At 42.9% G+C, this 14,642-nt stretch overlaps 1 protein-coding gene across 1 annotated transcript in view; it reads right to left on the reverse strand.

The window, feature by feature from the left end:
* fmnl1b (formin-like 1b) overlaps positions 1 to 12,798 on the reverse strand; it is a 42,460-nt gene extending 29,662 nt beyond the window's left edge. Inside the window, exons 1-2 of the mRNA XM_083786853.1 lie at positions 11,948 to 12,798; positions 404 to 487 (exon numbers count right to left, since the gene is read on the reverse strand). Coding sequence (XP_083642979.1) covers positions 404 to 487; positions 11,948 to 12,082 — 219 coding nt within the window. The 5' untranslated portion in view covers positions 12,083 to 12,798. The remainder of the gene's footprint in view (positions 1 to 403; positions 488 to 11,947) is intronic.
* Positions 12,799 to 14,642: the final 1,844 nt, after the last annotated feature.

Here is a 14,642-nt window from a genome sequence, read left to right on the forward strand (position 1 = left end):
GGTCGACTATTTTCAAATAAGCCATTGTACAGTGTATAGGGTGGTTAAAGTGGTTAAACTAAAATGCTATGCTCAAGAACCCCTGGGGGTCCCCCGGACCCCACATTTAGAACAACACTGTGTGTAACTAAAGCCTGAGTTATACTTGGCTGCACGTGTGAGCTTGTAGATCAGCGATTTCCTCTGTGTGCAAGCAAGTAAGTATAAATACAAAAAAGGTTACGTTATTATGGTAGTACAGTACTGTACATACTACTGTACTATACAGTACAGTAGTCTGGGGCATCCACTTCTTCTCTTTAGTAGCCCGACAGAGCTTCAAGGTGGCAGATGCTGGTCCACGTGGCCCGCTGCTGATCTGGGATGGACAGAAAACACCTTTCACAGTATTAGGAAAACCCACCTGATCACAGACCAGGTCCCATTTCTTCTCACTGTCGTAATGACTGAGGATCTTCACTTTGTCTGGAGGCAGATTCATAGTGTTCTGAAACGGGGAGAGAGAGGGAGTGAGTTAAGCAGTGGAATGTATAGCTATAGTAGCTGTATGACAAGTAAGACGCGCAAACGCGTGAAGCGAACGCAGCTCGTGTGTGTGTGGTTGTGTGTGTGTGTGTGTGTGTGTGTGTGTGTTACAGCTGCGCCCTGTGTGTGTGTGTGTGTGTGCTACAGCTGCGCCCTCTGGTGGCGGGCGGGTGGTGTAACAGCGTGACACACACACACACACACAGACATTTAGCCCTTGCTGTCATAGTAAGTGGCTCACTGCGTTCGCAATAAATCTCTGTCCATTCATTTCAAGGCTGCTCAACAGCGCCACCTGAAGGTAAGGTCAGCCAGGTGTAGCAGTGGGGCCAAACGCAATCCGAGGTCAAGGTGGCACGGGTCTGCAATCACCACCCCAACCCCGACGATGCGTTTCGCCTCCCGTAACGGAAGAAACGGCGCCCCGTTCCGTTTTTCACATTTGTACCGTTCGTGTACATTTTGTCATACCTACTGTAGTATTCTTTAGTGTTTATCAGCAGCATCATAATGGTCTCTGGCTGTGTAGTATGAACTGTACAGAGAGGGATGTCATCATGTCAGTGCAGTGACGTGTTCATTATTCCAGAAGTAGGCGTGGTCTAGGAGGTGTGCTCCTTCAAAATGGGTTGTTTCTTGAATGAGTTGAGTAAAGCCTAGTTGCTGAAGAGATTGTGAAATGTGATTGTTGAAGTTTGGAAAAACAGTGTGTGTGTGTGTGTGTGTGTGTGTGTGTGTGTGTGTGTGTGTGTGTGTGTGTGTGTGTGTGTGTGTGTGCGTGCACACGTACTGGATATAGACAGACGCTGCTGTGCTGATATAGACAAACACACACGGTCATGTACTGCTCAAAAACGTTTCTGTATGAATCAGACAGGCAGACAGGCAGGTTTTCCATTTCTGAGAGAGAACACTATTATTTGACAGCAACAATGACAACACAGAGCCTCTGAACTGTGTACTGTCTCTCTTCATGACTTCAAGGAAATCTTATACAATAGTTTCGAGCGCTTGACATGTACATCAGTAATACATATTACATATTGCACACAACTGCTGACCTAAGGTCTCTTTGCGAGTTCTGCTGATCCTTGCCATGTTGCCATGCGTTACCTGAAACCCTGGGCAGACCGGAGAACACAATAAAGGTACAAACAAACAACAAACAAACGTCCCCCAACAATGCCGCTGGTCACTCTGTCATTAAAGAGCTTCTCTCAATAATGCATGGCGTGGTCGTCGATGATTTCATTAGGTGCCAGTCAAGGCAGACAGTGGCTCTGTGACACAGTGGCGATGCATTCTGGTAGCATTACAGGCCATTAGAGCACACAGATGGATACTGTTGGTCTGGTTGCCATAACATTACTGTGTTCGTACCCAAAGAGGCAAAAACTATGAGAGCATTTCTCAGAAGAAGGCTTAGGTACACACTAGGCCCTGGTTCCTTGGGAGTAATTAAGGAATATGATCTATAAACTGGGGCCCGTGAGTCAGCACTAATGGTATTAAATATTAATTGTTTGAAACACTTGTAAGCACTAAGCAGTGTATTAAATTGTTTCAGATTTAAATCATTGTTGCCTCGTCAAATCAATACCCTTCTCCAAAATTGGATGTCATAGTTTTTTATCTAATGTTTTTGAAAGTGGAAGGTGATTAATTATAGGCTTAAAACAAGCCTGTGTCTCAACTAATCAATGCTAAGCTTGTGTCTCAACTAATCAATGCTCACACAATATCCTGGCACAAAGCCAGTCTCAATGCAATGGCTTCATGTCCAGAGCTTGACCTAGGTTGTTCAACTTGTTTGTCATTCATTTTCACTGTACACACACACGCATGCGTCTGTACATGGCACGTCACTGTGAGGAAAAGGTACCATTGAATCAAGTGCCAGCCTTTGTTAGCACTAAGAAATCTCTGATACAGTATAACCTGGTGAAAGGAATACAGTACTAATTCCTACAGTAATTATCGTAGATCGATTTAACCTCTCACACAAACACAAACACACAAACACATGGATAATAATACCCACAGCTCTGTTCCTTGCCATTCCGCACAAACCCAAACGATGATCTGTGTCGACACTAAGCCATTAACACGTCCTAAAGCAGTCGATGTATCAGACTGCATATAATAGTGTCATTGTACAATATAGGCTGTTGGTTGATCGCTGGGAGTTAAGGTTTCACTTGAATTATTTTAAACCTCTAAACACACAGCTGTACTGTAACCATGCTCCCGTCACCCAGGTGCATACCACTGCATAATTCCTAGACAGGAACAGTGACTGAAGCCTCAGCCCAACCCTTTGCCATGTCATTGTGTAAACACAACCTGCAAGGCCTTTACCTCTGAAACGGGGGTTATTTGCATGGGAAATGCCTTGAATTTTGAAAGTTTAGAACGAAAGGTGCTCGTCGTCACCCAGACATTGGCTGAGACGCACGCACGCACACACACTCTCACTCTCACACGCACACTCGCACATGCACACACGCGCGCACACACACACACACACACACACACACACACACACACACACACACACACACACACACACACACACACACACAGTTGTACCAATTATAACTCATACACATCCTTGCCAGTATCATGAAACTAGCCTAGTCGACAGGAGACTCCCACTCAAGAACAAAACATAGATATCTCTCCGCTTTGCTTCTTCCTCCTCCTCCTCTTCCTCCTTCTTGCCTCCTCCTCCTCCTCTCTCCATCACTGTATCCCCCTCCTCCTCCATCATACCCCCCGCTGCTGTCTAAGTTACTGTAACAGAGTACAGATGTCCTGGCTCGCAGCCGATGCCACAAGGTCAAGGTCAGTCAAAGTGTGGAGTCATCAATGCTTGGTGAGTCTGCCTCTCAGGGACGTTGCAGGCTTCAGGCCCGGCTGCTTTTACCGCTGATTTACGTAAGCTTTCAACGCAGAGCCTCCCCCAAGGAGCTCACGGAGAAATCTTGCATCCCATAATTTAGCCGTGATAATCTGTGAATTTGAGTCTGGTTGGATGATATCGACAGGTTAGTTAAACACGTTAAACGCCCGGGGGTATTAACCCATTCTGAACGGGGCACCCTTTCAGCATCATGTTATGCTTTAGCTATTGAAAAATAGCAGATCTACAAGCTCGTATCGCGCCACCGAGTGGCGCGATACGAGCTTGTAGGTCTGCTATTTTTGAAAAGTCGAAGAGCGACTGACATTTCTAGAATCTGATCTCAGGTCAGAATGGGTTCATCAGACCAGTGTGTGTCCAGTGGAAACCTCGTATGAATCTGATCTCAGGTCAGAATGGGTTAAGGACTATTAAATAAGAGCGCCCAGCGATTTACAGCAACGGAGCACATTTAGCGACGCACCAGGCACCATCCCGGACGTAGCTGAAGTAGCTTGATGAAGCCAAAACACTCCCGAGGCGATCGACGACAACGGGAGGTATGATTAATTCTAACGCGACTAGCGACGGGACCGTGATGGGCCGTCTAACACATAATCTTTGCTTAGTCCATGGGCCAGACCAGATATCGGTACCACTCAGGGTGACGAAGGTTACTTATATTTTTTTCAAAGATCTATGTCTGTAGATGATATTTTGGTATGATAGACCTTCCAGAGTGGTAGCTAAATCATAGTTATCACCTCATGAAGTATACCCGCCCCTTCAAGAAATTGCATTTCAGATACTGGTACATATCCTGCTTTAGACTCGTGTACAGGACATCTGTCAATGCTTCACAACATTGTCTCTGGTATCATTTTAAAGGGGACAATGTAATCTTTCATTCAAGATAAAATGTGATCCTTTCTGACCAATATAGAGGTTACTAGAACTCCTTGAACTGTAAAAACCTAGGCGAAAGATACAATTTCCGCCTAAGTTATATGCTATCTTTTAGCCCTGTGTCATCTAGGAGCAACAGGGACACAACATTTTTGGACGGAATGATTTAGACCAAGAGGTATTCACGTATTAAGATTTTTGATCCGATCTGCTAAAATGGGGGGGGGACATTTTCGATGACGTCCCAACCGGAAATAACATCGAATGAACAGCCGCTCCCAGCCTGTGGAGCGATGCGATCGGTTTTGATATCAATAAATCTCCGTCCTTTTATTAATCTCCGTCCTGGGCGACGAGCGTTACTAATTGACAGAGAACTCCGTTATTGCCGCTCGGGGTGTTCATTACATAATACATACAGTACATACAGTATACTGTAGGACCAGTGTACGGTAGGTTATATGACAAAGACCTTATGCAATTATCTACCAAAGATACTATTATTTACCCATTAGGCCAAGCAGAATTAACACAATGTACCATCTTAGCATGCACATGCACCCATCTAAAGGCTAACACATTAGAATGGATGGCTGAAGGAGATAACATTGTTTCAGATCATTCCAAGTAACTAAAGCCTCAGTTATACATAGTTGCCGGCGGATGTCGCTCAACAGAAATAGCCAATCTACAAGCTCACATATGCTGCACTGTGACATTGTGTGTCTGTATTGTGAGCATGTACGGTGGTGAACCCCCCCCCCCCATATCTACTGCAGTATCTCACCCTTTACTGTTTAACTAACTTTAATGTTCTTCAAAGACTGTAGTATTATCAGCTCCATGCCGAATAACGGGACTACAGTGGCCAGTAACACGTGATCAATGGCTTTGATAAATCAGCCTTGATAAATGATGCTGGTGAATCAATAGGCACTGGTTAGAATAGAAACAGCTGACTGGACCATCTTGCAACATATAGGATGAACCAGATCTGTTTACAATGAATACTGCTGTGTTTCAAAGAGCTGGTTTATTAAAAATCCATTTTGGGCGGGAACCCCTTTTGGTGTTAGCATTATGCTATGCTTTAGCTATTGAAAAATAGCAGATCTACAAGCTCATAGCGTGCCACTCGGTGGCGCGCTACGAGCTTGTAGGTCTGCTATTTTTGAAAAATCAAAGAACGACTGACATAGAAACATAGCTTTTTCTGATCTCAGGTCAAAATGGGTTAAGGACAATTTGTTTGAAGTTGATCCGTTTGTAAGTTGTCTGTTCATTCAGTGCTCTGTTGCACTCGCGTAGTGCATAGTTTATGCTGTATTATATGTTCCACTGTATGAGTTGAAGTAACACTACGGATGTCACTCTTTATCAGTGGTGGAAAGTAACTAAGAACATTGTACAAGTTTGAGATATTTCTGCTATACTTGAGTATTTCCAATTCCAATACTTTTACTTCTACTCCACTAGTCTGAGGCAAATATTGTACTTTTAGTCTTTTACTCCACTACATTTATTTGAAAACTTTAGTTACTAGTTACTATGATTAATATTACAAAACATACAGTAACCACTTTAGCCCTAATAACATTACAGCCATTTCAAAATAGCCGATCTGCAAGCTCACAATGTGTCGTGATGCGGCGCATTGTGAGCTTGCAGATCAGCCATTTTCAAAATATTTTTATAAATTTGAAAACTTTAAATGGGACATTCTGCATAGTGAGTACTTTCTACTTTTGGTACTTTAAGTACATTTGTATTGCAATACTTTTGTACTTTTACTAAAGTAGATTTGGAATAGTAGTTCTACATTGCATTATTGATACTTTTACAATTAACTTTTACAAAAACAGTAACACTTTTTGCTCTTTATAATCCTCCGATATCCCAGGTTAATTCTACCTGGCACAGAGTTCGTTATTCTGAGTTATGAGGATCTTTTCCAAATGGAAGTTGAAGGTTGATGTTTGCTGCTGATCAGTATCAAATGCTATGAACAGACGTCACTGTGAGGAAAAGGTACCATTGAAAAAAAAAAGATTTGGCCACTTTTGCAATCAAGTGCCAGCCTTTGTTAGCACTAAGAAATCTCTGATACAGCATAAGCTGGTGAAAGGGAATGGAATACAGCATGCACTCATTCCTACAGTAATTAGATCCTATCGATTTAACCTCTCGCACTAATGTGGACGCACATATCCGTTGCCCGTTATGCCCAGTTCTATATTACATAGCCTTACGGTTTATAGCCCATGGAAGAGTGATGTGCTGCTGCCTTGCTCCGAAAAGGAAAGTTTGGTAAATCGGATTAAACCCCATTTGCTGATGAACTAAACGAGCAAATGGAATCACGCACGCCGCACAATGCCTGGCACAAAACTTCTTTGACTATACAATTATATATAAACACAATGGACACAAGGAAGTGGCAGGCATGCACTCACTTCTGCTGATTATAGGAGAATTACAAAGAGATGCAATAGGAGAATAAGGAGAGATGAAGCAGCCTACTCCACGGACATCTCCACTAATTTGGCTGCTGGCATACGGCTTACGGGTGCTAATAAACTCCACTATCGCTTTCCCAAATGTGTGTGACCAAAATAGCAATTTAGGGGAAAGCGTGCCAGCACGCCCATGACCACACCTCTAGGCGCAAATACCAGCGTCGGCAAAATAGATAGAGGGTGACGCTGGACCAAAATAATCATTAAGGGACAGAGCAAGCTCCTATATTCGTAATTTTCGGGCAGCAGTTGACTTGCGGGCCGCGTCACGGGTAAAGGCGGCGACAAAAATGGAGCCCATAGACTGATTACTGTTACGTGACAATATTGATTAAATGTGAAATGCTAATGGAGGTGATGGTTGAAAATAAATAGTCTATTAGTAATGTAATGTCATCTCATTGCCCAAAATATCAGTACCACAGGTGAATGTGACGAAATGGGTGTGAAGCTATGAAGTACAAAGGATGGTAGAATTACGTCTGGCAGGCAAAGGACAATCCATTGTAGCACTAGCACTCTGCTGCGCCATTTCAACATCCACATAGTTTCATTCCTTTCATTGATGTCCACTGGCCTACGCACCTGTGCATACGCCTGATTTATAGGTGTGCGAAAGCTTTTTCCTACAACATCCACATAATAAATCCAAAATAGAACTTAACCCGTTAAAACCGGGAAAGCATCTGTGTCATTGTAGATGTCTTTGGCTATTCAAAAATAGCAGATACAAGCTTATAGATCTGATATTTTTGAAAATTCGTAAAAGATTTAGAAAATCTTTGAATATGTTTTTTTTAAAGCTAACATTCTTCGCACCTCACTGTTAGAGGCATTTTAACATCACTTCTACTTATTATAGCATATTTGTTGTAGGGTCATTCACAGCCATAAAACATCCTTGTGTCTCTGCAACTATGCCAAAAAGCTACACAAAAGTTCAGCCATTAATATAATGTAATCCGTGAAAAGTTTAAACTACTGTATACACCTTGTCCCTTACTTCCTGATTTTAGACACCACCCTCTTTGTCCACTGTGGATTTATAGAAATAATAGTCTGTGTGACAGACTATCAGGTTCAGAATCAGGTTGATGTAATGATGGTCATATAGACGATAGCTTCTATTAGTTTAGGAATGCCAGTGCTAGCCTGCAAAATGGATCACTGGAACACTGACACAATGACAATCATCAACAATGAAACGAAATGCACGTCAACAGTGCGAGTGTTTCCCTTTACGCTGAGATGCGTCTTTTCCAGGCATGGTTTACTTTAGGCACATACCAATCTATAATCCAAAGTGCCATTCCATTCTATCCTCATACAAGCAGACAATACCAGCAAGACAATGCTTCCGTCGAGTCATGAGGGCTGAATGGTTCATTGATGGAGTAACTATACATTCACTGTGGGTACTACTGTGTGCTGTGTCCAACATGGTGAGGATGTTAGTCCCATGTTTAACCCATTTTGACCTGAGGTCAGATTTTAAAAAATGTCTTCTACATCCTGACAGTTTTCTGAAAAAGCTATGTTTCTATGTCAGTCGTTCTTCTATTTTTCAAAAATAGCAGACCTACAAGCTCGTAGCGCGCCACTCGGTGGCGCGCTATGAGCTTGTAGATCTGCTGTTTTTCAATAGCCAAAGCATAACATGACAACACCAAAAGGGGTTCCCGCCCAGAATGGGTTGATGCCGCGCTGTACCCCGAAAGCAAATTCTACCACAAGCGTTGACTGTGTGGTCAAAGTATTTGAATTGGACTAATTCATCATCTGCCATGACCTTCTGAACCACCAGGCCTCAACAGAACATACTGTATGCATTCAATGATTCTGGAGCAGTATGCATCCTGCCCTTTTCACCCCACCTTTCTCATTTATACCAGCACTGGTCTAATCTCACACTTAACCTTTCTGACCTCCGTGTGACAACAGTTTTATTTTATACAACCACCATTCTGCCAGCTATGGTGTCGACGGCATCTCTTGGCACACCCATCCAACTGGACTTGAAACCTGGGATACAATTATGTTCCTACACAGTAACAAATTAAACGAGCTGGACAAAGACAGTGTTAAAGGGCAGATTCATTGATTGTAATCTAAATCCCATTATATCGTGAGGAGGACATGTGAAACTCTGATACACTTCTCTCGCTTTGCCCTCCAAGTCGATGGAAAAACTCCACCGGCCAACAGGTATATTAAACAATGCATTGTATGCGCCTCACTAGATCACTGGATTCGGCTTTAAAACCAGCAAAGTCACTCGTCAAATCAATGACCTGGCCAGAAACTTCGAGAGGTTTGCGGACCTAACTGCAGAAAAGTGTTTTTTTGTTGTTTTTTTACATAGGCTATGGACACAATCTGAATTGAAATCATATATTCGGTGGCCCACAATAACTCACAAAGCCACACTATTAAAACAGGTGCCAAATGAGACAAATAGATTTTTAAACCCCGCCTCCACATAGCCTCATCATCCCATGGGTCATCATCCCACCGGCCCTACAGAGGTGCATACCGTACATACAGTATGTACAGAAGCAGCCAACTGGTTTGTATGCAGGTTGAGTAGCATCTCCCTGTGGCTCACAGGAGATTTGCTATGCAGAGTCAGCAGAAGATGTGCAGAGGATGGGAGGAGATGATCTGTGTTTGGTTCAATGCCATGGCATGGTGATATAGTGAAGAAGATAAATGGTGCTAGAGCTGATATAAGAGAGGATATGCTGCACATTGGTTTCGAGTATGGGAATGGAGATTCAGTGTTCTGGGCAGGGAGACAATGGCCAGGAGCTATACGTCAAAGACTCTTCAAATCTTCCTCTCCTGTCAGGCTCAACCCATTTGAATAGGCCATTAGAACTGACATGTTACAAAATGAGTATCACTATAATTAGTATCACTATGCATTGCACATCTAGGCTAAATGTTGATTTAGCTCGTAATGCGGCAGGGTAGAAGTTCATTTACATTTTCACTTGCTGCTTGCGAGCACAGGGCACGCACGCACACACGCACACAATTACGTTTTTGGATGTGCTACCTTTTTGGATTTTTTAAAATTCCTACTTTTTTATGTATACTGGAGTTAGGGTCTAGCACACCACAGAAAACCATTGCTGATGCGCAACCTCTTTTTCTCATTTTGATGATCACTCACTACAATTGCACCATCAAGAGCATCCTGACAAGCAGCAGAACTGTGTACCACCCTCAGTTTTAGAGCATTACAGACTACAGAGGGCAGCCCAGCACATCGTTGGAGGTGAGCTTGCGTCCCTCTACAGTAGGACATACAGTATGCACCAAGCGTTGCATGGCAGAGGCAAAACAGATTGTTAAGGACGCTAAACTACCCCAGCCACAATCTGGTCACACAAGGCGAGGCGATACCGATTAGTATCAAATGGCACACAAACAGTCTAGCTAAGGGACAGTTTCCACAGCCAGGCCATCGGGCGTAGCAGGCACTGAGCCCTAGCTGCCACACGTCTACCCAATGTACCCATATCTGTGGTACTTTTGAGCATGTCCTTCTTTTTCTAGCTTCTCCATGCACTATTTTGCACCCACAGGTACACTGATCTGTTCTCTCCGCCCTTGCTTACATTGATATACCTCCCTTTTTTCATAGTACTGCACACCCTGTATCAGTGACGTAGAGTCTGTTGGGGCCGGGGGGGCCAATAAACATGCTCTTCTGATTAAAATCTAAACACTGACACGTTTAAAAAGTGTTACAAATAAGTGTTTAGAACCTAAACGCTTGGGTTTAAATGGCGGGCCCCCATGACGATTATAAAAACATTTCGTCTCTGCCCTGTATAAAAAGGCTGTGGGTATGAACAATAAAAAAGTTGAGTAATAAAACTAGGAATGTTTTTATGTTACTGATGAGACTTGAGAGTTGTGTGACCGCATATCAAACATAGTGAGCACAGCCGCAAAACATACCGTCAACACTCAAACAGTCATCGTCCAGGACCATGCTGAAACAGAGCACAAGTAAGCATGCAGGGACGGCGCTAACGAGAAAATCAAGTTAGGGTCGAGGAATGCCAACCCGTCCTGAATTCTGTCATCGTAGAATTCTTGTTGACGGCAGGAGCAGAATGAGGAAGACTATAGCTGAACTTCGTAATAATACAATGTATCTGCGGAGATACATTTGTTTATACATTTGTTTTTCTGCAAAACATTACTCGCATGGCAATTGAGATAAAGCTCTGCATCTACTAGCTCCATAGTAAAAACACATTCTCTTGACTAATGACCATGTCCAGTGAAACAGTTAGGAGTTAAATGCCTTGCTCAAGGGTAATTCAACAGCAGTTTCTGAGGGAAGGGAAATATGACTCGTCATACCTACCTTTCCCCAAGCCTCCTATATTTTATATATGTTTTATAAGGTGGCCAACTCGTCAAACAAGCACTTCTCCAATGTTTATTTTATTTGATTTATTTATGCTTTTGCCACCTCCGCAAACTTTTCCAGAAGTCAGAAAATACCTTCAATTATTTACAACCCCCCCCCCCCACATTATAACACACTGACACTGCACAACAAGCCTGCAATGTGTATTCAAATCAAACCAGTATAAGCCTTAGCATAAAGGATGTTTTATGTATCTTTCCACAGTGTACAGTGTACCTGGCTATATCCTGAGGACCAAGACCAACACATTATCTAACACATACTGCATTCTTTGTCTGTGTCAGTAGTTTGTCATAGATTCATTTGTCAAGACTTTGGTATTTCTCCTTTGGTGGATGTTTGTGAAAGTCTAGTCTCTCGAGACAGACTGTTGTTCCTTGTCATTTCAAGGAAAAGAGGGCGCTGTTTATTTTTTGACGATGGGTTCTCAGATTAGTGAAAGTATACCTGCCTTAGGAGTCCCACATTGACACTGGCACAGTGTAGCTGACTTGCTACACTGTGTTGTGAGCTTAGAGTATATGCTGATTTGGGCTGCATGAAGGGCTTCGTGAATATGCGTACATTTTGCAGGTGCTTGCTTAATGTGTGTTTTATTTGTGTGTGTGTGTGTGTGTGTGTGTGTGTGTGCGTAAAAACGTAACTCACCAGCACGGCACTGAAACGTTCCTCCAGCTCCTGTTCTGGGGGCACGGGGAGCTTGGGCCCCACAGACTGTTTCTGGGGTACCATGGAGCCCTCCTTCCCGGGAGGCACTTCAGGGCCTCCTGCTGCGTTCCCCATGGCGGTCTCCCCGATGGACCCTACTAGTGAGTGATCCACAAGTACTTCCACACGGCACCCAAAAGCTGCACTGTAAATCCACGCTTAGTTTAAGACACTTCTAGAAACCTTGCGGTGCCTCTGTAATCCAACAAAGTATGTCTACTTATGTGAACTGAAAGGCAAGGGTCTATGTGGTGCTGACCTGTGATGTGTGGCTATTTCCATGACCACAGGCCGTGGACCTTCAGGCTAAGGTTAAGGTTAAGGTTCCCTAAACTGGGATGTTTAGGTAAGTCATGAGAAGCAGAGTGACAGACAGAATGACAGCTGAACACAGGTTAAGAAGAAAAGGGGAAAAAAGGAACTCTGAAACAGAGAGAAAACAGAAGTAGGAATACAAAACAAAAACATTGACAACAGGTAATGCTTCCAAGTTTCCCAGCACACTGGAGGAGGAAACTCTGAGACAGTGTCGCCTAGTCCCACAGCTGCAGTGGCCATAGGTGAAGAGACTTGTGCCGGCTTGCAGGTAATCTATGGAAGTCCTCCGCCTGCTGAAACGTAGGTTGGATGCTGGGAGTCACTGGTCCTTTGGCTGCCATTGCCAGAGCACGAGAAACACAACAGAAGAGTAATGTTGGTGTATATCCAGTGATCAGCTTCTCTCTGTGTATCCAAAACAGAAACAGAGGCAGAGAAGTGGCAGCGGCAGCATTAGTTCTACCAGCAGCTTGTGTTGAACATATCTGAACAGGGGGAGATGGGTGCTCTCTGGGTCCTAATGCTGCCATGTACATGTACTGTATACACAACCTGTTCAACTGAGTGCAGTGGTTTTGCAGCACAATCTCCCTTGGCCAACAGGGATTTCCCATTCGGTTGCACAGCAGATGTTTGACTTCCCCTTCTGCAGGAGACCCGTGGGTTCAAATCCATGTAGTCACTGTACAGATAAGGAGAGAAAAGAGAGATGGCGCCTAAGGAAGAATCCTTTAATTCCCACTAAACTACAATAATCATATACATATTACAGACATAGACCAAAGGGAATAAAACAACCGGCGCATCTTGGACAATGAAATTATACCTTTTTATTTACAAGGTGCAACGTATACAGGATCACTAAAACTATGAACATGACTATGATTTAACTGTAAAATGAAAATTCCTACCACTGATAAGTGAAGATAGCCTTTCTTTACACTGTAATTAAAACCATGTATATTTCACCTTTTGAGGCTTAATGACATCCGACTCGTTCTGTTCATTTTCAGTAGGCACTTCTAAATTTAATAAACCAAAATCTTCGGGCTGGAGTTTCAAATAACTATAATTAAACAGCCACCATCCTGCAACTTGTACAGCCAGATCACGCTGTGCCAAAGTCCCTTTATTTCCAAATAAGCTTATTGCTTCTCCATAACAACAACCCACACAACACCTCACACTGTCCTCATAATGAGGTGAGCTTATGCACGTTGGCTGAAAACCGGATCATACCCTTAACCCATTCTGAACGGGCACCCATTTTGGTGTTGGCATCATGTTATGCTTTAGCTATTGAAAAATAGCAGATCTACAAGCTCATATCGCGCCACCGAGTGGCGCGATACGAGCTTGTAGGTCTGCTATTTTTGAAAAAAATCGAAGAACGACTGACATTTTTATAATCTGATCTCAGGTCAGAATGGGTTAATCAGACCAGTGTGTGTCCAGTGGAAAAACCTCGTATGAATCTGATCTCAGGTCAGAATGGGTTAATCAGAGTCATATGGTTGGTATAGGTTGTCTGATACACATGGATGACAGACAGCCTTGTTTGGAGTCAGTGGTGGAAAGTAAATAAAGTAAATTTACTCAACTACTATAGGCCTATAGCATTTCCCCCCCCCCATCTCAGAGGCAAATATTTCTTACTCCACTACAATTATTTGACAGCTTTAGTTATGAGTTACTTTGCAGATTTGGAATATTATTAGCCTACAAAACATACATTAACCACTTACAGTAATGCTAATTTACCTGATCAAGCAAGTTCACAATGCATTGTGAGCTTGCAGATCTGCAATTGTTTTGAAAAGGTTTTTGAACAATTTTAGTATGCCTACTTGTTTGTACCGTAGGCTATATTTTGATGCCAATATACGTTGTACTTTTACTCTGCAGGTAGGCTACCATTTTTATAATAGGTTACAGGAGTCATTTAACAAGAATTTCTACAGTGGTAATGGTATTGCTACTTGACTTTTACATTACTCATACTAGCAAGCCAATATATAGAAACAGAATGAACAGGGTGTTACTGGACAGGTGTATTACCTCAGCTGGTCAATAAATAATGAGTGTTATGTTGATACCCGAGGTCTGGACACACCTGGTCAGCAGCACAAAGACATTAAAATGCACGCTACCATGCAGTAATGTAGGCTAGCACACATCTTTAGTGAGGTAACTTTGGTCAACAACGAGTTTGCTTAAACATAATCCTATTCGTCTGTCTGTGCCTGTGAAGTTAATTTACATGTAATGGAAATTAAGAAGTTCTTAGTGAATTTGGAATTTGACAACTGCATAGGCT

Source organism: Protomyctophum parallelum (assembly GCF_964188405.1).
Source record: "Protomyctophum parallelum genome assembly, chromosome: 17".
In the NCBI taxonomy this organism is placed as follows: domain Eukaryota; kingdom Metazoa; phylum Chordata; class Actinopteri; order Myctophiformes; family Myctophidae; genus Protomyctophum; species Protomyctophum parallelum.